This window comes from Lemur catta, chromosome 24, assembly GCF_020740605.2.
Source record: "Lemur catta isolate mLemCat1 chromosome 24, mLemCat1.pri, whole genome shotgun sequence".
Lineage (NCBI taxonomy): Eukaryota > Metazoa > Chordata > Mammalia > Primates > Lemuridae > Lemur > Lemur catta.
Window position 1 is genome coordinate 7,671,375 of NC_059151.1, and position 27,339 is coordinate 7,698,713.

Genomic DNA, 27,339 nt, shown 5'->3' on the forward strand with positions numbered 1-27,339 from the left:
TCCACGTGACTTAGTGAAAAGCCATCTTTTGAAAAAGTTGCCGTAAATTTTATGCTATACTTTTCAGGAATTATCTCCTTTCACTTCATAATTGCTGCTAGCAGGGGCCAAGCTAACTATTAAATAGTGTTTCTGACCTCATGAACTATTCCATTGCTCTGTAAAGTGCATAGACAGTTTTTTTTTTCCCCAGAAATAGAAATGTTTCTGATACTAGGTTGAAAGGCATTATTAGTAAAATTAGAATATGATAACAAACTTCAGATGGTAAAAGATTACTTCCTGGCAGATAATAAATCCAAGTTCATTTTATGCTAAGTGAAATGTGAATGTGATTATCAATAAATTGTGATAGTAAAGATTGATTCATATGATCTAGCTCCTGTTCCTATATGTCTTAATCAGATCAAGGTAAAATCACTGATTAAATTAAAGGTAAAGGGGAAAAACTGACATCATAATGAATTGGAATTGAATATACTACATTGGAACAATTATGAGTTTTGATAGTTGCTATAAAATAAATAGTACAAATAGCCATTTCAGTTCATTTAAAACCCAAATGAATTCTTCAGTCTAGTTTAAAATTACCTAAAACAGATATTATTGAAAGATTATTTTAATCAAATAAAATTTAATCAAATAAAATTTCAAGCACTTTTAAAATGAATGTTTACAGACTAAAAAGGCGACAGACTGTACTTGATATATTACTATTGCAAAAGCTTCCTATTTCTAATGATGAATTAAATGTTCTAATATATTTTATATTCAGACTTTAAGAAATATTTACTGAGGTCTTCTACATGCCGAGCACATCTGAGTTTAAAAAATGTGTTATCTCTCCCTTCCTGGAGCTTACCTATGCTACTCCTATTACAAAAGAATATCAGTATTTCCGGATAGTGTGACAGGGAATGCTGAACAACACTGTTGTTATGAAGGATAGATTCTTTTCACTCTGCTCCTCAGAATATTGTCATCTCCACTTAGGAATCGTCTTTATCAGCAGGAGTGGACCGTTGCTGTGTAAAAAGGTAGACTCTGAGGAACAGAAAATGAGCCACTAAGGCTAAAAGGACATTTACAGCATAGCTAACCTACACCTTCCACCATGTCCACTTTGGAGATCAGACTGTGATTTTACTATTTATCTAATTGTTCATTCATTCACCATATGTTTATTAAGTGCCTACAATAGACACTATTCTAGGTTTTGGGCATAAAGCATTCAGCAGAACAAACAAAGCTCCTGATCTTTGTAGCTTATATTTAAGTGGGGAAGAGTAAAAACACAGAAACAAATATACGGAGAACAGTGAGGTGATTATAACTGTTAACGAAAAACTTAAGGAGTTGGGGAATAACAGGGATGCAAATGAGAGAGGGGCTACAGGAGCACAGCCCCAGCAAGAGGGAGTACGATGAAGGAATGTCTGGGTGAAGAGTACTCCAGCAGAGGAAATAGAAAGAAGAGGGACTTCACAGAAAAGCAGAAACCAGTGTGGCTAAAGTAGAGTGAGCAAGGCTGAGAGTAATGGGAGTTTAGGTCAGAGTCATGTCCAAGCAGGAGCTTATCGGGGCCCTATAGGCCGTGATAAGAAAGTTGTCATGAAGAGGAGTAATTTTTCGTCATGTGGTGTGTGGCTGAATGACATTGCTGTCAAGAGATAAAATATTAGTAAAATTTTAAAAAAATCCACAGTGATATTCTATTCCAAAGTACTAAAGTCTATCTAAATGTAATTAAAATCTGTGATTGAGTTTATAAGGTGCAAGATACTGAGTTTCAAAAAAGCATTGTAAAAGATGTGTCTAATCCAGAAGACTGGCATGGGAAAGCAGTTACAATGCAATTGGGACTTACAAAATGTTATAGGAATAACCAAGGAGCAGCTGAACTTCCTCCTCTCCTTAGAACATAAACAGGTGCAAGGAAAGGTATTCCCACACTAAAATCGAGAAAAAGCCAAAAAAGTCTACAAAATCATGACTCTTTTCAAGCAGTAATTTTTCTCAAAGTAACCAAAAAAAAAAAAAAAAAGTAAGAAAACAAAACCTAAAGAGGAATAAGCTTCTTCAAGGAGAGACACAACACAAACCAGTCTGGTCTTTGAGAGAAAGTAGGAAAAAGAAGTTACTGCCTTCCTCACAAGCAAGAAAGACTCACTTCTAATTGTTAGGATTTCATAATGGCTAAGTGTTAGCTGCTGTGTGTTTGGAATAGCAGACAGAAGGGATAACAGGCCCAGTAGACGTGACCCTTGAACAACATTGATTTGGACTGTGCAGGTCCTCGGATAGGTGGATTTTTTTCAATGAATACATTGGAAAATTGTCTAGATATTTCTAACAATTTGAAAAAAGATTCGCATATGAATGAATGGCGTAGTCGAGAAATATCAAAAAGGTATGTCAGGTATGTCATGAATAAATAAAATATATGTAGATACTAGTCTATTTTATTTGCTACCGGAAAATATATACAAGTCTATTACAGAAAGTTAAATTTTATCAAAACTTATGCACACAAACCTTTACAGACTTTGCATGGCACTGTTTGCAGGCTAGAGAATTAAACAAACATAAGGATACAGTATTACATCAGAACGGCATAAAATTATCTCTGATACACACTGAACTACTGCGATAATTTCATAGCCACCTCCTATTTCTATTGTGATGAGTTCAAGTGTTGCAAGTATCCGCTTAAAGCACCATGTGACACTAATCATCTCCGCATGAACAGTTTGTCTCCCCAGTAAATCGTGTATTGCAGTAAAAAGTGTTCTCTCACGAGTCTTGTGTATCTTTCATCAAGTTTAGTGTAATACCATAAACCTTGGGTACACCGTAGGACCCATATAAAAGGCTATTACTGATAGTAGAAGTGTTCCCAAGAAGCAGAGAAATATTATGATATGACAATAAAAAGTTAGATTGCTTGATACGTACCATAGATTGAGGTCCGGAGCTGAGGTTGCCCACCATTTCAGACAGAGGATTTATCTTGTAAACAAATGATGTAAACTTATGGTATCGATAAATACAGTACAGTACTGTAAATGTATTTTCTTTCTTATGATTTTCTTAATAACATTTTCTTTTCTCTAGCTCACTGTATTGTAAGAATGCAATATATAGCAAAAATAATATGAAGAATATGTGTTATTTGACAATTTATGTTATTGGTAAGGCTTCCAATCAACAGTAGGCTACTAGTTGTTAAATTTTTGGATAGTCAAAAGTTATAGGTGTATTTTTGACTTTATGAGAGGTTGGCATCCCTAAACCCTGCATTGTCCAAGGGTCAACTGTACTTTACCAGCTTATTCACCCTAATCCCTACAAAGTAAAAACCTTATGATCTTGGAGAAGGGAAAAAAATGACATTACTCATGGGGTACATGCATAGATCCATTGCTGCTGTCGAAGCCCCCGGGGAGAGAGTGAGGAAACCATCTCGGGTCCAAGATCTTTTCCAAATATCAAGCTGAGGTCAGCTGATTCTGGGAGGCAGGGAACTCTCCAGAGTAAAGCAACAGAAACAGATAGAAGTATGTCCCAGATGTTGGAACTGTCAAACAGAGACCATAAAAATAACTGTGGTTAGCATGTTAGCAGGAAAGGTGAATGTAACATACATGAATAATAGGATACATTCAGCAGAAAGAAGGTAAACTATAGCAGTACACAGCTTCTACCTTAGAGGGGAAAAAAAGCATACCAAACCCAGATTAAACAAAAGAGAGGAAATTATAGAGATCAGAGTGGAAATTATTGAAATAGAAAACAAAAAAAGCAACAGAAAATCAATGAAACCAAACGCTGCTTTTTTGAGAAAATTAATAAAAGTGACAAACATCTAGCCAGACTAGTCAGGAACAAAAGAGAAATGATTTGAACTACCAATATCAAGAAAGGGAGAGCCAATATCACTACAGATTCTACAAATATTAAAAGAATTAACAGGGAATATCATGAAAAGTTTATGCCAGTAAATTTAACAACTTAGATGAAACGGGAAAATTCCTTGAAAAACACAAACTACCAAAGCTCGCTCAAGTGGGAATAGATAAGCTAAATATTCCTATATCTATTTTAGAAATTTATCTTATAGTTATAAGCTTTATAACAAGTAAAACCCCAGCCTCAGAAAATTTCACTGATGAGTTCTACCAAACATTTAAGGAAGAAGTAACATTAATTATACACAAACTCTTCCAGAAAATTGAAGACTCATTTACTGAGACCAGCATTATCCTTGTAAGGATAGTTTAACATTTAGAAATCAATCAACGTAATTGCCCATATTAGCACACTGTGGTGTATACCCTGGGAGCTCTCTGAGGCTAGAGCCTGCCATATACATTCCCTGATCTGAAGGTTGATATATATGTCTTGATGAATAGGTGTCTGTCTTAGTCCCTTCTGTGCTGCTATAACAGAGTACCTGAGACAGGGTAATTTATAATGAATAGAAATTTATTTTCTCACCGTTCTGGAAGCTGGAAAATCAAGATAAAGATGCTAACATCTGGGGCCGGCCTTCTTGTCGGTTATCCAATGGTGGAAGAGCAAAGACAGGGCAAGAGAGGGAGAGAAGGTCCAAACTTGTCGTTTCATAATGAGCCCACATTCAACATTATAACATCATTAATCCACTCAAGAGGGCAGTCCCCCATGAGCTCAACACCTCCCATTAGGTCCCACCTCCCAACACCACCACTTTGGGGATCGAGTTTCCAACACACAAACTGTGAGGGACATATTCAAACCATAGCAGTGTATAAATGGAATATACTAAAATCATGATACGACTTAAAGTCCTTGGAAGAAGTTATATCAGAACAAATTGGTCAATATATATAAGTCAGAAAACATATCACAAAGAATATATGTGTTTCAGAAGGATGGTGTTATCCAAAAATATTTCACTGAGTTCTCATTGTATTTATAGTAACAAGTGATCAATTTGTACACCCTTTAGAGAATTTAGTTTTAATTTTATTTTACTTAATAAGAAAAAGAAGACTCAAACTCTTTAGCCTAGAAATGAAAAAGATAGTGTACATGAATATCAGAACATCATTTAACTTACATTTATACATTTATACAGCCAACTTCAATTTCATAACTGTTGATTGACCAAAAAAGGGTAAAAGTGTTACTGATTGCAATTACTATTAGGAAAAAAGAGGAAAAAAAAAAAAGAACAGGTGTGCTTTTGGCAATTAGCATAGTCTTTAAACAACTTTGGTAGTGTTAAAATCTCAAACATCTGGAGTCACAAAACCAGCAAGCTGTTCAATATGGTTTATATGTATGGATGTCTGTGTGTACATGTGTACATAGTATAAATAAATCACAGAGCTTGAAATAATAATGACAAAGAAATATGCCATTGAGTAGTCCTTGTCTTGGATTCTTTTAATAAAAAATTGGTGCATAAATACACACACTTCAATCTTCCCAAATTCAGTTCTCACACTGTTTAATAAACTGATGTATGCATTCTATGAAATTAAAACTCAGTAATGCAATCTTGTAACAGATAAAACATGGAATTCTTGCAAAAGATAGACTTTCTCACTTAGCTTTGCTTCTTTTCTTGGCGTATCCCTTTATTTCCTTAAATCTCTCTTTAGCTGTCATGAGTTATAGTCTACTTTTTATACTAACCTTTATCTTGGGCCTTATGGATGGTTGAGACCCAGAGAAAATCAATTTGTATCTTATATGCTTCAACTGGGGTAAAATAGGGCAAAATGGGCATCAAATACAGTCTTGAAGGGGAAATGATAAGTTACTGCCTAGGCCCGTTTTTATATGTGCAAAACTGGGGTTGTGTTTTGGGTCAATCAGTTCCAATCCATTTTAGTTGTGTAAGCTCTTCCTTATCTCTTTAGTGGAACTACCTCTTTTCACCATAGCTGGCATTAGACAATCTCCAATTGAGGTTCCCCCTGTGGAAAACTCTAGCTCAGTCTTTTCTTTTTCATACAAAATTTTAAGGTTATGAATAAAAGATTCTTCATTGTTTGCTTGTTGCAGTGAAAAGGACACTGGGCCATGCATTAGAGATGTGAGTCTTCTATTTTTTTGTTAAATGGAGGGTGTGTGATTTCTTGACAACTGTAAACAATAAAAGGTTAGGAACTATCAGAGGAATGCACATTGATAACTTGCAGGCCACTATTCTCCCAGTCTCTTCCTATGAGAAACCTCACAAAATGATTTTGGTACTTTTTATTGTTGAGTCTTAAAATCTTTCTCAAAACAGTGTTCCAGAATGCCCGTTTACCAACAAGTCATGGTTGGCTCAGCAGGTAAAGCCAATTTTCCATTCCTGGACTAACTTATCTTTCAGGTCTGGCATTGTATGTTTTCTAACTATAATTTTTGATGGTATACATTTTGGTTTTATAGGGAAATTTCAGTTATTCTCGCTAATATTTGTAGCAGGACAGTTAATACCAAATAGTAATCTAAGAAACAACATATTTTCTTATATAAAAATAATTGGTTTTAGTATTTGCTTAGTTTGTGTCCTTTCTAACAGTGATTAGGAGGAAGTAACATAGTTGATTAGAAGAAATAAGATTATATGCTGAAGCAAATTTATCTGCTAAGCAAGATTTCATTTTGGAGTTTATCCTTCTAAATCTAAAGATTAAAACAGACAATTTTCCTGCAATGTTATATGTGACAATACAATACTGGGACTGAATTTTTGCCTCAAACTTTTATATTTATAACTTTATGATTTTTGTGGTAGAGACATATAACATGTTGTCATTACTTAATCACTTGCAATTAATGTAATCTAAAGATTAAATCCAACTGTGTGTACCTTAAGGCACTCTTCTTACTTTCATTTTAACCACTAAATGAACCAAACTTTTAAACAAAATCTTTTTAAAAAGTGAATTTATATTTGCTTATATAAATCAATAGTTGTCTTATTTACCACAATGATGAAACAATCTTTTTTCATAAATTCACTGAAATTATAAATACACATTTATATTGCTTTCTATAAAAGTTGAATTCATGGACATGAGCAGAATGTGTGATTTTTACTAAAACTTCAAACTCGATCTGTTATGGTCTAAGAAGCATTCATTCATCCCTGATACTATCTTTCATATTTATTTGGAATCAATAGAACCTCTCTCATGAGGCAGTGCTTGAAAAATTGTCCATAATAATTATTCATTTATTTTGTATGTATTGGTTGCCTTAACATTAATAATAATAAATGTATTTGATGTCTATATGTTTGTCATTGGTATAGTATTATACTTCTAAGCTTGCAGTTTAAATCAGCCTTTATTAACTGGCCAATTAATTACACAGAAGTGCTTACCATCTAAATTTTCCTTTAAATTTTTCAAAAATTACACAAAAAAATACATTACATAATAAAGTCTGACTCTTGAAAAATACCTAGAATGCCTAAAATCTAGAATAAAGGCTGAACCAATTATAACAACTGGAAATACAGAAATAATTTTTGCCTTGGTTCTTTCTGAATTTACTTTTGAATTTATTCCTAATCCTTTACCTTCAAACTTTGGCATTATGAGACATAACTTCTTAACTTTTTTTTACCAAATCTGCTATGTCTTTATATGTACTTATAATTTATATTTGATCTGGTTTTAAGTACATTTTGAGATAAGTACATACAAAAAATAGTTAAAATGACATTAAAACAGAGATTATAAACCATAGAGTAAAAATTAGAAATTATTCATCTAGGAACTAGTCTGAGATAGTTGTTGACATTTAGGATTTGATTTGATTTGACTTGAACATGAATTTTATAACTGCCAAGGAAAAAAAATATCATTCTTATTCCAGTTTACTGAGAGAGACAAAGTATCATCAGATTTTTAGATGCCAAAATGGCTCTGTTTTCTGTAGCCAGAAATGCCTTCCTCCAAACCTTCGTCTCCCTCCATTCATCCACCAGTTTAAATATTATCTACTTTTTGAAAACTGGTACACTCAGTAAGGAATTATCTTTTCTCTGAATTATAAATTGATAATTATAAAAGTTTAACTACCATTAATTGAATCTCATGTGAGAGGCAAGGAACAGACACTGTATTTTCTCTAATTCTTTCAATAATCCTGCAAGATTCATGTCATATTATCCCCTGTACAGTTGATGAAACTGAGCCAAGAGAAGCTAAGTGATTTGCGCAAGGTCACATGCTAATAAGGGCAGAATTCTTGAAATGAATCCCAATAACACTGTGTAATTTGAGGATCTCTATATGATAGACTGTTCCTGTCTAAAAAAAAAAAATGCATAGTTATATGATAACTCTGTAAACCTTATCTGTCGACTGCTTCTCAAAAATGGAAAATATTATGAACCCCATTGACATATTGAGTATTACTGTGCTTTCTTGCAGCCTGTGAACTTATGAATCAAGGCATCTTGGCCCTGGTCAGCTCCATTGGCTGCACGTCAGCAGGATCCCTCCAGTCTCTGGCAGATGCCATGCACATCCCCCACCTCTTCATTCAGCGCTCAACAGCTGGGACCCCAAGAAGTGGCTGTGGACTCACCCGGAGCAACCGGAATGATGACTACACTCTCTCAGTTCGCCCACCTGTCTACTTGAATGATGTTATCCTAAGAGTGGTCACAGAGTATGCCTGGCAGAAATTCATTATATTCTATGATAGTGAATATGGTAAGTATTTGTCATTTGCGTAAGTTTTGTAGGCTGATATTTGCATGAGAAGCGACTTCATTAAATCTTGAAATATTTCAGGGAGCTTACTCATTGCTATTTGTAGTTTTCTTGTTGTGCCATATTCTTCTTGGAAACCTAGCAGCCACAACCAAAAATTTTGTTAATGTCAGTAAGTTCAATCCTATTGTATGAAGTGGAATTTAAAAATAAATACCTAGAGCTAATTAATGATCAGTTCACAAATGTTTCTAAAGGAAATCTGACTCCAGTATATCTTGACTTTTCAACTAATGGGAAGTCATAAAGACAACACTGTCTTTTTCCCCTTTCAAAAAAATGTATAACTCTCTGTAATAACAGAATCCCATTTTTGGATAGATCCCGGAACACTGAAAAAATTACCTCTCGTTATTTATTGATTCAAAATTAATCTGAAAGATCTCACTTACACCCTTGTGTAGACTTTAATATCTACTCAGTACTTAATTCTTTGGAATTACTGAAATTATATTCCTTTATGGTTAGCACAGCATATTATCTATAATATAAAATCTCACAAAAATACCAGGTAATATAAAAGCTATGTAATCTTCCAAGGTAAAACACAAGGCATTGTCTCTAAATTTACTGTGATGTGAAGGGAAAATGCTTTGTCTCCCTATATTTACTTATGTTACATAAAGAAAAGTAAGTAAAAATAGTATTAGTTTTATTAAAAATCTCTCTATATATATTTTTAATTTATCTACCTGTTTTCTAACTGAGTGATCCCAGAAATCTTCAAATGCAATTTATCTCTAATTTTTATCACTAGGGGGAGAAATAAAATAGAGATGGATAATAACCAAATGAGGGGAAGTGAATGTATATTTTGAAAGATGTGTTTCCTTAGAGGTTATGTCTTGGGCAGTAGTCTTGGAAAAACTTTCTGTTCACTATGGATGGGTCCAGTTTTTAAATTTTTATGAAAAGAAAATCAGAGAGTAGTGTTTCACCCTCCGTAGTGCAATTTATTTTTCTTAGCAAATAAGTAAATAAGCATTTTTTAAAAACTGTTTTCTTGTCATCATCTACCCAGCCTTATGAACAATACTGGAGAACAGTTACAGAAGATTACGCCAGAAAGTACCATCAATAGAACTGAGAACAAACAAGTTGGCAGAAATCTGGGAAGCAACAGGGAGGGAGAGTGAGCGGCAGTTACATTTAGCCCTAAATATTCAAAGGTTGCATGGGGTTTTGGCAGCCAGAGTCCCATTAAACTTGATGGGTAGGCTACAGCCAAAGTCTGTGGCCCTCTCTAGAAACACACTCTTTTGTCTCTGTGATGGAAATCCTTATTTTTGTTGCTTAATTCATATTATTTAGGGGTCACAGAACAAAGACAAGAGACTGAAATGAATAAAGTAAACAAAAAGGATATAAAAAATAATTGGCTCATCAGTAAAAGTAAGCGCTGAACCCAACACAAGTCTGAAAATCACTGATAGAATTATTTAGTGAACACAGTAAACTCTTTATCTGTATAATCAACATGCTGAATATGCCTCTGTCGATTTTCTTCCAGTCAGATTATTTGTGGCCTTTATAATTTAAACTGTATTCTTTGGCCTCTGATCAAACCAGGTTGGAATAATGAATTTTAAAACCTGAAGTCATTCTTTAAGGGAGGGAAACACTTTTTAGTTACTGCTATCAAAATAGTCCTGTAAAAGAAAGAACAGAAAAGTGATTTTTGATGAAGACATTTTGACAACATTGAATGAGAATTTTACTCTCTTTGGCTATAAATACCCATGAGGGAAGAAAATCCCTTGTTAGCTTATTTCCCAGTCCTGCGTGGATTATAGTCTGGGAATTTGTATGAGAGAAGACATTTTTATTATTGATGAGGTAAATATATTTTTGAAAATGTATACTAAGTACATAGTCACAGAATCATTCATATACATTTGAAATTTCTCATCCATTTTCCCCAGCTTTTCTTTAAGTAAATAAGATGGGATAATCATACAATGTATGACTGGGTCCTCTATTAGATACAGGATTTGTTCTAGGAATTGTCTTTTACTCCGGTGAAAAACTTGCTTTTTGACTTCTTTAATTTAATAATTCATAAAAAAAAATTACCCTGCTATCATTAAAATTATTTCCAGTAATACCCTTGTTTAATGAAAGAAAATTTCCCTTTAATATTTACAATAGACCTTTCAAGTAAAGAATTGGGCTGGAGTCCAAAGTAAACATCAAGCTATCTAAATACTTGTACCTTGAAGAGGGCTATATGTATTTACATATCCATTTCATCAGTGTCATCATTTTAAGTCCAAACATTGGAATTGTACTTGCCTTTTATCTTGGTTATCAGAAATTGCTTTCATTAATGAATGGATTAAGCATCTTCTATAGATGGAATCAGGCAGCTTGCTGGGGCCAAATGTTATTGAAGATGTATTTTGCTCAGAAAAATATGCTTTTCTTAAGACTTAAAAAGAAGATTTGATATAGAAAGCCTTGATAGATAATAGTCTTCTATATCAAGTTAATTAGAGAAACTCTTTTCTCAAAAGCGGTTGATTATAATTAAGGTCACAATATAAAAGTCTACTTTAAGTTTCTTAACAAAGAAAATTCACATCTTAGATTTTAAGTCAATGGATGAAAAGAGAAAAATGTGGAAACTTTATTTGAATGGATTGATTCAAGACATTTTTTGAAAGGCTTGAAAAGAGGTTAGGAAGTATTGAGCTTTTAAAAATGTGTCCTTCAGGAAGTATTCTTTGCTCTCTTGCTTAGTGCAATGCAAAATATCAGATAAAAAGTATTTAAAAACACAGGCTTAGCCTTTAAGAAGCTTACAATTAACAAAGAGGGTAAAATATTTATATATCTCTGTTAACAGAGGAAATAATGTGTGGAGTGTTATGAATGATACAAACTGAATGCTAGTGCTGTGTAACAAAAAGGTGTTTAATTTTGGCAGCAGTGATTTAAAAAGGCTTTATAGGTGGACGTTGATCTTTATTTTGAAAGTTAGGTAAGATTTTATATGTGAGAAACAGCCACTTCAATAGAGAAAAAGTGTGATCAAGTCTTGCAGCAATTAAAATATCACTGAGCATTTTTATTTGCCAGGCACTAGAGTATAGATATTATACACACACATACAGATAGATCATTTAATCTTTCCAACAGCCCTATGAAGTAGGTAATATTACTGTCATAATTTTACAAACAGGAAAACAGAAACAACTAATGAGTGGCTTCTTCACAAAAAACATAGCTAAGAGCTTTAAAGTCTGACAGAGCCTATGCTCTTAACCACACGTAATGAATATAAAGTAGTTGCAATGAACCATCTCTCAAGAGTATGATAACAAGGGCTAATCCTATGGAGAACATTTACTACATCCAGGCTCTGTTCTAAGTGCTTTCCATGTATTATCTCATTTAGTCTTCACAATAGTCCTCTGAGGTAGTTACTATTGTTTTTATTATTTTTACAAATGAAAAAACTGAGATACTGAAACTTCAGGTAATTTGCAAGTACATGGAAAAGCCAAGATTCAGACACTGATGGTCTCTTCCATAGTCCCTTCTCTCAATCACTACATTACTTTGACACTATGCAAATGAGAATATGATTAATTTTGGATAGTTGTAAAATAAAAAATAAGTTTACAAATTAAATGTACAGAATCACCTTCATTAAAAAGAGATGATTTTTAATGACTTCAAGTCTGCTGATTTCAACATACGAAAATTTTAAAAATATTACAAGTCAATTAGGAAGGTTTAGTTATCATTGGAAGCATGGAAACAGGACAATCGTTGGGTCTAAATAGGCTGACCTATCCCTGTCAGAAGTGGCTGCTTCCTCCTTGTGGGCAAAAAAGTGGAGTCTCTGTAACCACAAAAGAAAAAAATCTTTTTGTACCTAATGGTTCTGGCCAAGTGGAAAGATTTATGCAGAAAGTTAAGGATAAAGTCACCTGGATTTTTAAAGTAAATTCTTATGGTTCATGGGATTTGTTCGGCTGGTTAGATCAATACTGTTCTCCCTTTTTTGTTTTCAAACAAAAGACTAAATTCAGTTTGAAAGTGCAATATTCCTATTTGAAAAACTATAGTTACAGGATCTCTTACAACTAGGGATTGTGTTACAATGTTGTCAAGAATTGTGAAAGATCTGAAAGTTTACCCTATTTGCTAGCTAACAAGTTAGCCTGCATCAGTTTCATGCATCCTGGCAGATAACACTATGTTCCTAGATTAGAGAGAGAGGACTTTATAACTCATGGCATGGCAAGTAACATGAGCCTGGATTAATGATGGTTCCTCTCTGTGGTTACAAAGACTCCACCTTTGCCCACAAGGAGAAAGCTGGTCATCTATAAATATCCTGGCCAGTGAGTTGAAGCTGACCTGAATGGATTCCAAAGCTGAAGTGGTGCCATTGATCACTTTAGCGAAATTCAGGAAAAAACTTGTAAGTTGGACCACTCATATTGTAGGGAAAACTGCCCACAGGATTCACAGATATTGTTCCATGTAGCTCCCTGAAATAAATAAGGGTAGCTCATTTTAGGGAGATCTCATTGGACTACTATATTATTTGCTGCTGATGTTTACTCAAATACTTGGAGATCTCTCATGGCTACCCCTAATGTGCAAGTCATGTCTTCAGGAGAGTGGTAATCTTCACACAAGAACTATAGCACTGGAAGTGCATAGGTGCCCCTGAGGTGGCAGAGGGAAGGGACTGTTACAACTGTCGGGATCCCCCAGGTGGGACACAAGTCAGTAGTTCTTCCAACGTTGCTTCCTTGCCAGCTGGTAGTGCCTGGAGTTCCCCAATTCATATGGAATGACTGAGTCCAGCCCTTGCTTAGGAGAGACTTCATAAAGATATTTGGTCTGATCTGTTCTGATTGTCTACTCCAGGGGTCAGCAAACTACTTTTGGGCTTGAAATCTCTTTTTGTAAATAACGTTTTTTGGGAACACAGCCGTGTTTGTTTATCTGCATGTTGTCCATGGCTACTTTTGAGCTACAGTACCAGAGTTGAGCTGTTTAACAAAAACAGTATAACCCACAGCCTAAAATATTATTATCTGGCCCTTTAGGAAATTGGTTACCAATTTTGTTTTATGCTACCATACTGATGGTTTTCCTACCACCCCATGTGATGAGTGAGAGTAGTGGTGAAGAAGATATTTGAAGGTATTGATGCATGGAAGTGGATAGGGTGCATGCCCTGGTATTTCCTTTAGTCTCATTGGCACAAGTAAAGGAATGGTGATCACATCGTGAATAGGGCCATCTGGTAAGCAGTCAAATTTAAGGCACTTATCCCCAGTTTGGAAAGTCTGCACAGCAGTGTTTTCCTTTATGGAGAAGACTCCAGAAATCACTTGGTAGGGGACAAAGATCATTAATGTCCATCCTTTCCCCGTACCTCTAGGGGTCTATGGATGTTCTCTTCTCAGGTGTCGCAGTTGTCTCCCTCTGTCTCCAAAAAATTGGTGTATTCCATCCCAACAGCTGCAACTTCACTTTTTTCTCAACTTAGACCTTTCGTAAACAATGGTACAAGAGCTACAAGGACATTTTTATAAAACTTACAAGAATGATCATGTCCGTTTCTTTAGCCTGCATAGACCATTATAGGAGAACTTGACAAGCTGTGTCCTCACAAAGGATTCATTATCCTTATGATCCAGAATCATGTCAATCAAACAAGAAACTCCAGGAAGCTGAAACATAATTAAGTCCAAATCCCCTAAGCTCCATTTAGGCAGGGCTGTCACCAGGCTCGTCTGGGTAAAAAAGAAAGAAATGTCATGCCCAGGATAGATCAGAATGGAATTCTGAATTTTAAAAGTAGGTCTAAATAATCCCACACCACTTTCATGTTGATAATTATGCAGAAATCAGCCAAGATGATATGATTCTTTTCATGGAACATCTGTTTTAAGTGAATAAACTGCCTTACTATGGTGTATGACCAGGAGGAGGTGAAGCAGGTAGATTTTGAGTCAATATTTGAGAAGATTCTTGTGACTTCTCAAAAATACCAGAAGTCTCTGGATGGTAGAGAGTGTGGAAGATCCATGGAGTTCCTTGACGATCAGGCCATTCATTGTTGAGTGTCTTCTGGCACATTTTTGTCAGACTGCAAATGGTCCAGTAAGCTGAAAATATGACATAGATTAGTTAATAAGCCTAAGTCAGCTGATCATACTGGAACAACAATACTAATGACCTGAAAAATTATCCAGAACATGTTCAGGTACCCCTGAGAGGGTATCAGAGGTCCAAAATAGTCAATGTGCTGGCAGTGGGAGTGGACCATACCTGTGTGAAGTGGCTTTCCCTACCAGGAGACAAGGAGGTAAACTTTCAGCAGGAATCACAAGTGCTGTATACAGTGGTAACCTTAGTAATAGAAAAACCAGAGTTCTTTACTTTGTGAGCAGTCCATGATGGTACATTGTCATGTTCAGTATGATTGGGACACAGGGAAAAATGATGGCAATCTGTGTGTGTCTGTCTCAATAAGCCACTTGAGTCCAGTTGATCTCATGAGATAATGGGCTTTGACTATGGGCTTCTCTGTGAGAAACTCAGATGCAGTCATGATATACTACAGTTCACAGCCCCAAAGAAGCATGTCTTTAATGTACTACTCTGTAGTTCTCTAAGTGGCAAACAAACAGCTAAGCTGTTGGCAACAGACGAGCAATCATATTTAATAAAAAAAAAAATGCCTTGGATTCTGCCCACTTAGCAAAGTCACCACGCCCATTTTCACTACTGTGTAGGTGGAGCTGAACTTGAATGACTGAGCAGACCTACAGTGAACACTATCAGGTTTCAGTTTAGCAAAACCATTATTGAATCAATTCGTTTGCTTTAAGGGAAGCTCTGTGTGTCCAGGCCCTGTAAAGCCAGCACTTTGCTTCAGATGGTAAAGTAGGAATAATTCTACCAAAGGGAGAATTTGATTTTGACTTGCATTAGGTAAGCAAGCTCGTTGGGCCCTGGATATCTTGTTAGTTGTGGAATTCAAGGTGACCGTTCTCAAAGTGGGACTATCAGGCCATTCACGGATCAGGCTTTCAGTTTCGGTAATAGTCCAATAGAAAGCTAATAGCTGCTTTTCAAAATGGGTGTACCCAGTAGCCATGTTAGGGGAGCAACAAGAACAAAATCCCAAGGTGAGTCTCTGGAAGGAGGCTGCCTCCGTCTGCAGCCAACTGGCATAGTCATCAGTCACAGGATTGGAAATACATAAAGAGTCCAATAAAGTGCTGAGACTCTCTTTCGAGGCAGAGAAGAGACAGCAGTCTTTTCTTTAATTGCAGCAGGGATCGAAAATTGTAAATCTACTCAAAAGAAACCTTATTGGTGAGGGTGTTCCTGAATTTTGTCAGGGTTTATCAGCTGCTTCTGTGGGTGGAGGTGTGATAATACTGCAATCAGGGCTATTGAGACTGGAGCTTTTGACTTATCAACCAACAGTACATAATTTACACATTGGAAACTCCGGTTACCAGAGGAGAGAGGCACTAACACTAAATTCTGACGGTAAACTGCAGAGGAGTCTGTCCCACTTCACTAACATTTCTCTACGTGAGCTTCTTCCTGTTAAGGAGAACCTCCTTGAGCATTCATGAAACAGAAAAGTAGAAGCATAAACACACTAATCCCTATTATATACTCAATGTAAGAAGCAACAGCAACATTATAAAATAGTACAAAGAGACATACCCACAATGTCATGCTAGTTTCCCTCCCCCATTAAGAACCCCTACCAAACAGTTGAACTGGGCATATTCTCTTCTATCCCCAAGACTGGATAAGTGCTATATTCAACAAAGTCAGAACAATTTGAGTCATGATCATTTAGAAATTCTGGAGTCACAAATGAAAGGTCAAAATTTATTTTGGTAGACACCTAGAACCCAAATTTCAAAGTATTTTAGAATGAATGGAAAAGAGTTTTAGTCATTGGAATACCTGGGCCCCATCCCAGAACCCTGGAATCAGAATTTTTGTAAGGTAGGCAAGCCACATATATATATTTTTAAAACTTTGCAGGTGATTCTGATAAGCCAGCTTGGCTCCTTGATGAGGCATCTGAAAACAACAAATATCAACGGGTCTCTTCTTTCATATGGCCCTTCCAGAAGACTCTAAGGGATACAGAACACTACTTTTTGAAGGAGCTTATTTCACTTTTGGACATTGGACATTTCTGGTTGTCAAAAAGCATTTGTTTATATGAATCTAAAAATACATACACTGGACAAAAAGCCATTTTCTGGAATAATATGAAATATGTAATCTCTTTTACTTATAAATGTCAGGGTGGCAGTCTGCTCTCAGTTCTTGGTGTGTTGTTCTTGGCTTAAGAATGATCAGACACACAAACGTGTCAGGTCCAGCCTCTTGGTGGACTGTTATCCTGGTTCTTTGGCTCCTTGCTTGGGAAAAAAATCACAAGCAGGGACGGTGCGATGGAGTGACCACAAGCAGGAAGCAGTTTCACAGGAATAGCTTTTTATTATAAAAGGAAACAGGTCTGTCTCTGCAAATGAAGAGAGACAGACTGACTCACTGACTTAACTGACTAAAGGACTCTCTCTCTGGGAATTCTCAAGTTGTTTCCTTTTATTGGCCTATGCCAGGGAAGGGCTTTCGGGAGGTGTAGGATGTTACCAAATGATTAAGACATGTTCTCAAGGTTGTAGGAGCTCCTTCTCTAAAAGCCCAGCTGAGGGGGAAAGGGAGTAGGTGTATCACAATGCAGATTTAAGCTACTGACATAATAATTACCCTTAGGTTACTCTAGGTCACTTTCCAAATCCTAGTGTGCCTGGGCTGGGGAATTCCCAGACTGGCAAGGCATTCCCTCCTTCCCCAGTTGTAGCAGATTGATGGGAGTAAGGGTGGGGCAGCACCAAAACTGACAGCCTGCCATTATCCTTCCCAGGTGGAGCAATTGCTCGAGGCAGCATCAAAGCAGGGCACCCTTGTCCCTAAAAGAGCCAGAGATCCTAACTATCTACCTAACATAATCATTAATCAATAAGTAAGGAAAATGAGTGTGCCTCCCTGAACTCACCCTACTCTTCTGCCTAAACACTGCAAGAAATTTGCCATTTTCACCTTGTGTGTTTCAGATATTCCACCTTTATAAATGCTGTTATCCCTATCCTAGTTTTTCAGTCTCTCCATGTCAAACACCTCACACATTTACAGATCACACACTATGCCACATGTTGTCTTGTCACTGTAGAGAGTTGAGAACTTTACCTCTCTTTAGCAAAATACAAAATACTTGTACGTTTTTGTGTTTTCTCATAATTTCTGCTTAAATTTTTCAATTTAATGTTATATTTTTATTGTTACTCATTATATTGACCAAACCTTCCAATTTTGCATTATCCTCTATTTGCTTAGAATGATTTTTATGCTTTCAACCAAATGCTTTCCAAGAGGAAATGCAGTCAATTAGATGAGTTATAGTATTGAAAGAGGCTCATGAGAGGCAGTTGGCAGTAGTCCAGGCAGATACACTACCAGAGAGGGCTAAGCAAGGAATTAGATGGATGCACCAGCCAATGGCTAGATTCCAAAATCAAGGAGTCTTACAACTGGAATAATACAGAAACCAGAAAGTTACAAGAGGAGGTGGTCCTGAGAATACAAAAATAGCAGATAGATTACTCTGCTAGAAGTATTCCATTCTGAGAGCATTGATGAGAGAAAAATTGAATTTCAGGGCTGAGAGAACTGGGTAGAACCAATTTACTAGAATGAAACAAACAATAAGGTTGATGTACTCCTCATCAAATGAGCTACTTGAATTCTTTAATTTTCCTTGCCTAGGGACGATGTTGGTTCCACAGCCTCATAATTGGGAGATCTATTGGGATGGAACCAGTTGTGGAGACTGGAGGTATACTACAAGGACTGAGAGCTGCTAAGCAGTTCATTACAGTAATTACATAGAGACATAGCTCAGTTCATGTGTTGGCTTTATTCTCAGGCAAGACAGCAGACAGTGGTGACCTCAAGCATATCCTGACAGATTATTGTACTAAAGAAAGATATTTTCTCTTCTTTTGTGTGTATTTCATATGTTATATATCGTACATATGGATTTACATCCAAATCTCACACCTTGTTCAGGTCTTTTGCTGATCAGGGATATGGAGGGCTCTAAGTCACCAGCCTGAGTCACATGGGACTCTTTGCTGGAGGGATGAAGGGTAGAAATATGTAGACACACACACTTCCTTTTAAGGAAACCTTGCTTTTAAAGAAAAATTAAGGAAATTATAAATTTTTCCATTATAATTCAACATTTTAAAATAGCTTTTAAAACATATACTAAGTTTAATTTGAATTTGTTCGTTTGATTTTGTTTTGAACAGCTAAAAATTATTTTATGGCATGGTCTTTCTAACATTTTTCTTATAGTTTCAGGATAGTATTTCTATTCTACAACAAGATTTTTGACCGCATGTAAATCTCCACTGTAATTTATTAAACTGTTTCTGAAAATCAGAAACCTAAGTGTGCATAATAAGTGTTGATGCAATAAGCTATCTTAGCATGGAAATGACTAAATCAGATATACTAGGTAGACAAATACACTTCTTGCCACCCATGTACACAAAAACAAAGAAAAATTCAACTTCAGGGATTAATGAGTGGGTTATTTATGGGCTCATCTGCATACTGAAAACATTGATTTACTGATCTCAAATTAAGAGTCAGTACATAGGCAAATGATCTGAGGCACTTAAGCAACATCATTTAGTGTATTTCCCTTTCCTTACAATTTAATTGCCACATGAGAGACCCTTTTGAAATGAACATTAAATGACCAGCCTCATGAATGCATTTCTAGGAACCACAACATTTATTCCATGTATTCTTGAAGTAGGTTTAATCAAGGCCCATGAAATGGACACATTCTTCTTAATTGATTGCAAATGTTTATGATTACCCTGAGAGTGTTTTCAAATGTCTGATGACTATAATATTACTGACTTTCTCTCTAGACAGTCTTAAAGCTGTTTATTACTCATTTGGCTACTTTCCAGCTTTCAGTTCTCTCATTTACTTCAATGAGCACCAATAAGCACATAATTAATCCAAACATCTTTTTAAACTATTTCCTTTGCATTAGTATATATGATGTTAAGTAGATTAAAAAAAAAAAACGTGTATTCTACTACTTTGGATTTATTCATCAGTAAAATGTCCTTAACAAATATTGATAAACGTCACTGGAAAGATGCCTTTCATACTGAAATACTGTGATCTCATGTTCAAATCACAAGTTCTTATCAAATAGAAAATCTCAGTGTTGGGCCACTGTTACTAGACTGTGTCACCTCAAAATCTAATACAGTGTATTATTATCTTTATTTTTTAAATACAAAGTAAAAAATAAAGCAAAAATGCCAAAAAATACTCAATAAATTACTCCCAATTCTTTTTGAAGTGAGGGTTCTCCTAAGCAAAATTTTTACAATTGCCCAGTGATTAAAAACCTTATGTTCTCACGAAGTAAGTAAGCCATTTATAGGGTATGCTCTGCTATCCATATGTTGGGAAAATCCATTCAACTCAATGAGGTATTTCATGTACGCAGTGGTATGACATATTCCTTTTTCTCTTAAGAAAACTCATAAGATTCTAAATATTAATTTTTTAAGGATGACATTCTATCATTATTTCAGAAACACCAAGATTAGCTGAATACAGTGCTGAAGTCTTCCTGCTCCAAGTGGGATCTTCAATGCTTGATGTTTTCAAAATGATTAAATGTTCCTAATCTATACAGAGGAGGAAGAGATGAGTAGAGGAACAAATCAGACACAAAAACTTGGTGACAGATCTCTTTTCATATTGAATTCAATATTTTAAAGGTGAAGACAATCATCAAACTATGAATTACTATTTTGAAATAGTCAAGAGAATACTCCGTAGTTAAATTTCAAGTGTGGTTTGGAAAATGAGTAGTATTGCAAGATTCCTCTCTCTCTAATAGGATCTGTGTTATCATCAGATGGTATAGATAATACACTACTCCATGAGGGTAGGGGCTGTTTTTGTTTTGCTCAATATTCTCTTCCAAGTACTTGTCACCATGCTTGGCGCATAGTAAGCTAAGACTCAATTCAGAAAGGGACCTATATGGATGCTGACCACTGGTATGGAATGAACAGTAGGGTGTCATATTTCTGATTCAAAGTCTTTCTTGGGGTCAGTTTAGAAATATGTTTATACATTAAATTCTAATATTTCCTGAGATTTTTTACTCTAATGTACTTTAATATAAACTATTTTTAGTAGAGAGATTAAAAGTAATCTGACTTCAGAGATTGTAATAAAGTCATTATTTTACATGATTTAATAAAATGAATCATTAAGCTTCAATCAGCTACTATGTCTTGGAGGCTTGTTGTGGGAAGCTGGCCTAAGTAGGTAACACAATTCAGATATCAGAGAAATGGATGCTAGACTGTCAAGGTCTGTGAATATTACAAAGATCAACTTTTAGTTCTTATCAAGATTTTCTTCCATTTTCCATTTTTCCCATAGAAAAAGAGGTAGCAGAAGAAAATTAAGAACAGATGGGACTTTTGACTGGAGTTAATAAAGTCTTGATAAAGAAAATGTACATTGCATAGAAATTTGCAGTTTACAAACTACTTTAATACTTCACACACTGTAATTCCTCTTATCAGAACAACCCAGTAATTAGGTGAAATAATATTTTTTGCACAGATAAGTTGTGGATAGTTATTATTTTCCTTATGCTTCCATTTTTTTGTTGCATTGCCTTTAGTGGCATTATCACATTGAAATATAATTTCCTATTTAAATGTTCATTCCCTCCAGCAAACTGAAGCATCTCCAGGATAGGAACTATACCTTTACCTTCATCACCAAATTACCAGATGTTTAAAAAAAATATACGTATTAGTCAAGACCTTTTCTCTTGTATTGGCAAAAGCTCACTTCAAACTAGCCTTTTTTTTTTTCTTTTACACATGTGGTTGGAAAGTCTAGGGAGCAATTGGCTTGTCTCTGCTTCACCTCAGCTACTTTCTCATTGGATGAGCTGGCTCTTGTGACCCCAAAACCACATCATTACAACTTGTGATACAAAAGAAAGACCATTCCTTTTATATTACCTGTATATCACATTTCAGTCCCTGCTTGAGCCCTGTGACTATCCCTGAACAAATTACTTAGACCAAGAACAATGGACCGCTGAAACTGACCAGCACAGGACACATGACTATCTAGTGATACACTGCAGAGGGTTGGGGGCATGTGGGACACAAGGAATGGGTGCAGGTTCATTCCTTAAATGAAAAATGGCATGTTGTTATTTAAATAAAGGAGAAGAAATACTGGGAAGATAAAAACAAAAGACATCAACTGAAATGGATTCCCAGTTAAGAGGTCTACACAGGCAGCTAAGTAAGAATCCAAACCTGGTTTTCTGACATCAAATGCAGTGTGTTTACCCCCAGATAAAAAGATTCTTTGTAAACGAAAGATGGAAAGGCGGCCTAGAAATGACTTATAAAGGCTTTTCAAGTGAAATTACCCTAAAAACCAAAACAATAGCCTTTGATTCCGTAAAATAAGGAAAATTTCAAAATGGACTCAGTCCTGTGCAACTCAAATCCCCCTTCAAAATTGAAGGACATATTCTCCTAGCTGCTGACAGGTCTGGGCACTGACTGACTACCCTTCCTAGGAATTGCCCTCAGCTGAGGAGAACCAAAGTCCATGCAGGGTTGTAAAGTTCCTTCTTCCACTAGCCCTAACTTGGGATAACTCTGAAGACCATCCTCTGCCTTTCCTGAGACTGCATCACAGCCCCACGTCTCCCTCTGCTGGTTCTTTCTTGCTCCCTTCCCTTAGTACGAGTGCTATCCCTTAATATCCTCCCAGTTCTCTAATCTCCATTGCAGAGTCGGCTTCCCTGGGAACCCAACCTTCTACAGCTTAGCATGCTTTTCTTGGGCCTGAAGGACAGCTAGAATTTGACTAAATAGTAAATGAAAACAATTAAAAGTTATAAGGAAAAGGTACTAAATGTTTGTTGTATTCCTTGATATGTCTATTTAAAATGTTCCTCTATTTTAACAAAATGTCATACTTATAATTAACATGTGAATATCTATACCTTACCCTCTTATACAGTCTGGATAGGAAAAGTCACTAAAAGCAGTGACAATATGCTAATTAATGTATAGTTCTATGTTAGTTTATATTGCTGGTATTAACAAATTGTCACTAATTTATACTACTCAGCCATAAGAAAGAATAAATCATGTCTTTTGCAGCAACATGGATGAGATTAGAGGACAAGATCTTAAGTGAAAAAACTCAAAAACACAACATCAAATACTGCATGTTTGCACTTACAAATGTAAGCTAAATAATGTTTACATATGAATATAGAGAGTGAAATAATAGACATTGGAGACTCAGAAGGGTGAGAGGGTGGGAGGGGATGAGGGAAGAAAAAGTACTCAATGGGTACAATGTACACTGTTTGGGGGTTAGTTGCACTAAAAGCCCTAACTTCACCAATACGTACTATATGCCTGTAAAAAAACTGGGCTTGTATCCCTTAAATCTATAAAAATAAAATAAAATAAATTTTAAAAATACAGAAGCTTAAACAACACAAGTTATTATTTTATAGTTCTGTAGATCAGAAATCTGAACTGGGATCTCAATGAGCTAAAATCAAAGTATTGGCAAGGCTGTGCTCTTTTCTAATGGCTCTAGGAAAGAATCCATTTCCTTGCACTTTCCAGCTTCTAGAGATCACTCCGCTTTCTTCACTGGGGATCCCCTTCCCTCATCTTCAAAGCCAGCAAGTGTGCATCTGTCTGAAGGTTCAGAAAGTCTCAACCCATTCTTCAAGGAGTCAGATCTCCCTTTGGCTCTCTTCTTCTGCCACTCTCTTCCAATTTTAAATATGTGATTACACTGGACTCTCCCAAATAATATGAGATACTCTCCCTATTTTAAGGTCAGCTTATTAAATACAACTGTGATTCTATCTGCGGCCTTAATTCGTCTTTGCTGTGTAACCTAACATATTCACAGATTACAGGGATTAGGATGCAGTCATTTTTGAAAGACCATTATTTTGCCTACCACAAATTCCTTTATAATGCCTAGGAAAAAATGTCTTTTCCTCCCAATCTTATGCTTAATAACTCAGTTAATGAGCCTCCACCACTTGCTGTTATAATATGTAATTATCTGGTCAGTAGAATTAATAATTACTGACAACTACCAAAACTACTTTTTTGATTTTTGTTATCAGTAAATAACACCTAGTCACACCCACTGGCTTGGAAGTTCCTTGAGGCCAGGCACCATGTCTTTTTTATTTCTGTAACATGTGGAACTTAGCTCATTGACTGCCAGCTCGTCAGCATACAGATGATGAAGCTGAATGACTGTGATGATTGATTGTGTTCATGTTCAATTAACAAAACCAAAGGCCCGCTGTCTCTTTCAATGACTCTTTTACACAGAGTAGCTAATAAACAGCATAATTCAGATTCTTCTGTCATGAAACTTCCCAATTTCCACATATGAGTACTTAGTGTCATTTGGTATCATTTGCTCAAATAGGCAAAACTATTTCTGTTTAACTCCTACATTCCAAGAGTCTGCCTACTACTTTATGGCCGCTATTTTGGGTAGCAGCCGTTAGTAGATTTGGCTCTCCCTATTGGTGGGGTGGAGGGTTGGTTTCTTAAGAAACAGTTGTGTACAATTATTAACAATAATAATGTTAATAATAGTAGACCCTACTGGATTTTGTACACACACACACACACACACACTCACTCACACGGACAACCTCATTAATTTAACCATTGAAGACTTCTATAAGATAAATATATCTTCATTTACAGATCAGGAAAAATTTTCAGAAAATTACACAATCACATATCTGGGAAGTGACCAGAATAAAGAGGCTCTAAAGAGGTAATAGTGATCTTATGTAACATAACTTTTCTGACCAAATAACAGCATACATGTTATTAATACTTCTGATCAAAAATAAAAGCTAAAAAAAAGTCATACTGTTTTAAATCAAGGGAAATTAATTAACCAGCTCCATTTGAATCATACAATCAAACAAGTCACCTCCAGGCTTAAACTGCTTTTCATTCTGCACACATAAACAGTCATCCACTTAAGGCAGATCCTCTAGATAAAACTTTAAATTGATTAAAACTGTATTTAGAATAAAATCAAAACCTCTTTGTGTGTCTCACAGGGGTCTACACAATCTGACCCTCCCGCTCCATCCAGCTTCACCTCTGACTAGCTAGGCTGCAACCAAACTGGATCCCATAAATTCTTCAAACACAAGCTCTTCACTGCCTTGGGTCGTTTTCTGAGCTGTTGTCTTCTCTCCCTATCTCTTTGCCTGGGTAATGTCTTCTCATCCTTTAGAACACAGTTTAAATACAAGTTTACCGGAGAAATTTTCCTGGTGTTCTAGCTAAAATAAATCCTCCTCCCCACCCTATTATCCTCCAACAAAACACCTTTACTGTTTCCTTCCAAGCATTCAGTGTGATTTGTGTTTTAAGTTTATTTATTTATTGTCTGTCTCAATGTGGGGATGGGTATTTGCTCACATACTTCATGGTCTTACACCTTATGTACTTTCTGAATTCAATATTGAATAAATATTTAATACTTTGATTATTTCAGCTTTTGTATCTCATGCTCTGCTTTAGCTGAGGCTTTTGTTGTTTTAACCTTCTTTGATTCTAACTAACATCCTGGGTTTGTAATAAAAGTAGAATAAGAAATGTAAGGTAGAGTTTATACAGGATATATATTGCAAAGATTTTGAGAGTCACCAGACAACTAAACATATCACATATATAGTAATTGTTTTAAAATAAAAGCAATCAGAAAAGAAAGCAAAGCGTTTCTTTTTAAAAAAAATAATTTATAACCTTGTAAATATAAGATTTTTTTTCCCTTTGTTTTACTCAGTTACTTTTGTTCTGAGTAAATGTCAATTTCCAAATTTGTGTCTGTTTTTTTGTTCTATGGGATTATCTATTGCTTTTAATTATTAATGTATTGAAAAATACAAAAGTTAATTGTTGCCATTGAGAAACAACTTTTACATGCATACAGTCACACACAATTAGAGATTTTGAGATAGAATCTATTCATAATAAGTTCTCTACAATCCCATTTCTTATCTTTTTCCAATTTTTTTTCCTTAAAACATGATGTATAATGGAAAACATAATTTATGATATGGGAAAAGCAAATCTGCTATATGAAGATTATATTGTGTCAGGATTATCTTCTAATTATATTTATTTCAGATAACTTCTTTTATAAACAACCAATGTGGTACTAGGTAGAAATGTTCGTAACATTTCAGATGCTTATTGTTACTTAAATACACATCAAAGTACAAATTGGTAAACATTTTATTTAGATTGAATTTTACTTTTCTTATTTAAATGTAAAGTGGACACTGGACTTTTTATTTGATAACTTTTCAGAACTTTGATTATTTTGGAATAGGTATGTGAATATTTTGCTAATCATCATACATTCAAAAATGTTGCTTAACATTTTCTAAAATGCTGAAATATGTTTTGACAATTTATGTTTTAAAGGTAAAGTACTATATCCTCTTGAAGAGAAAACTCTCCTACTAAGTTGTTCAGATTTGTGCTAAGGTGTAAATACTCATAAAATAGACAAAAATACAGTTATTTTATTTGTGGTTTAAGTGACCTAAGACCCTTTAAATATAACCTTCAAAATTTTCTTTCTAACTAGATTATAAAAGTCAAGTTTATTGATACTGTTGTCTATTTTAAGAAATGTTGATTATCTTGATTCAGATTCATCTGTCATCAGTGATATTCATGTTTTGCTTCGGGTTAATGCTCTTTAATGCTAAGGAAAATAGAGAATGTACTCTCCTTCTTATGTTTTGCTTTAGGGGAGTGAGGCTTCCCCCCAACCACCTCCTTCTATCTTGTTCCAACATTTCCAGTGTTGAGATAATTTAGAATCTGTGTGGGTAGAAAGAAATCCATTTGTAAAATAATAATTCCTACATTTTTCAGGTAAACGTATTAAATCGTGCAAAACCTTAAACATATTTGGGAGTTCCATCAGCTACTCAGTTAATAATTTCAGACAGCCTGCAATGTTGGACACTAAACTATTCAGATATAAGTGAAATAGCTTTTGTCTCCCTTCTGTGCTGTAATTCGCATTTTGTTGGGCTTTTCATGTTTCTAGATATCCGTGGAATACAGGAGTTTTTGGACAAAGTATCTCAGCAGGGGATGGATGTTGCACTTCAGAAGGTAGAAAACAATATCAATAAAATGATCACAACTCTCTTTGATACCATGAGAATAGAGGAATTGAATCGCTATCGAGACACTCTTAGGCGAGCCATCCTTGTTATGAATCCTGCCACGGCCAAATCCTTCATTACCGAGGTGAGTAAAAATTTTCATGGCGTATGGCTAGGGTGGAAAAATTAAAT

The 27,339-nt window shown here is 35.4% G+C and overlaps 1 protein-coding gene across 2 annotated transcripts in view; it reads left to right on the forward strand.

The window, feature by feature from the left end:
• Positions 1–27,339, forward strand: part of GRID2 (glutamate ionotropic receptor delta type subunit 2) — a 1,057,247-nt gene that overhangs the window by 543,803 nt on the left and 486,105 nt on the right. For both annotated transcript variants that reach the window (XM_045536712.1, XM_045536713.1), the window contains exons 3-4: positions 8,427–8,711; positions 27,087–27,292. In XM_045536712.1, the coding sequence (XP_045392668.1) occupies positions 8,427–8,711; positions 27,087–27,292 (491 nt within the window). The remainder of the gene's footprint in view (positions 1–8,426; positions 8,712–27,086; positions 27,293–27,339) is intronic.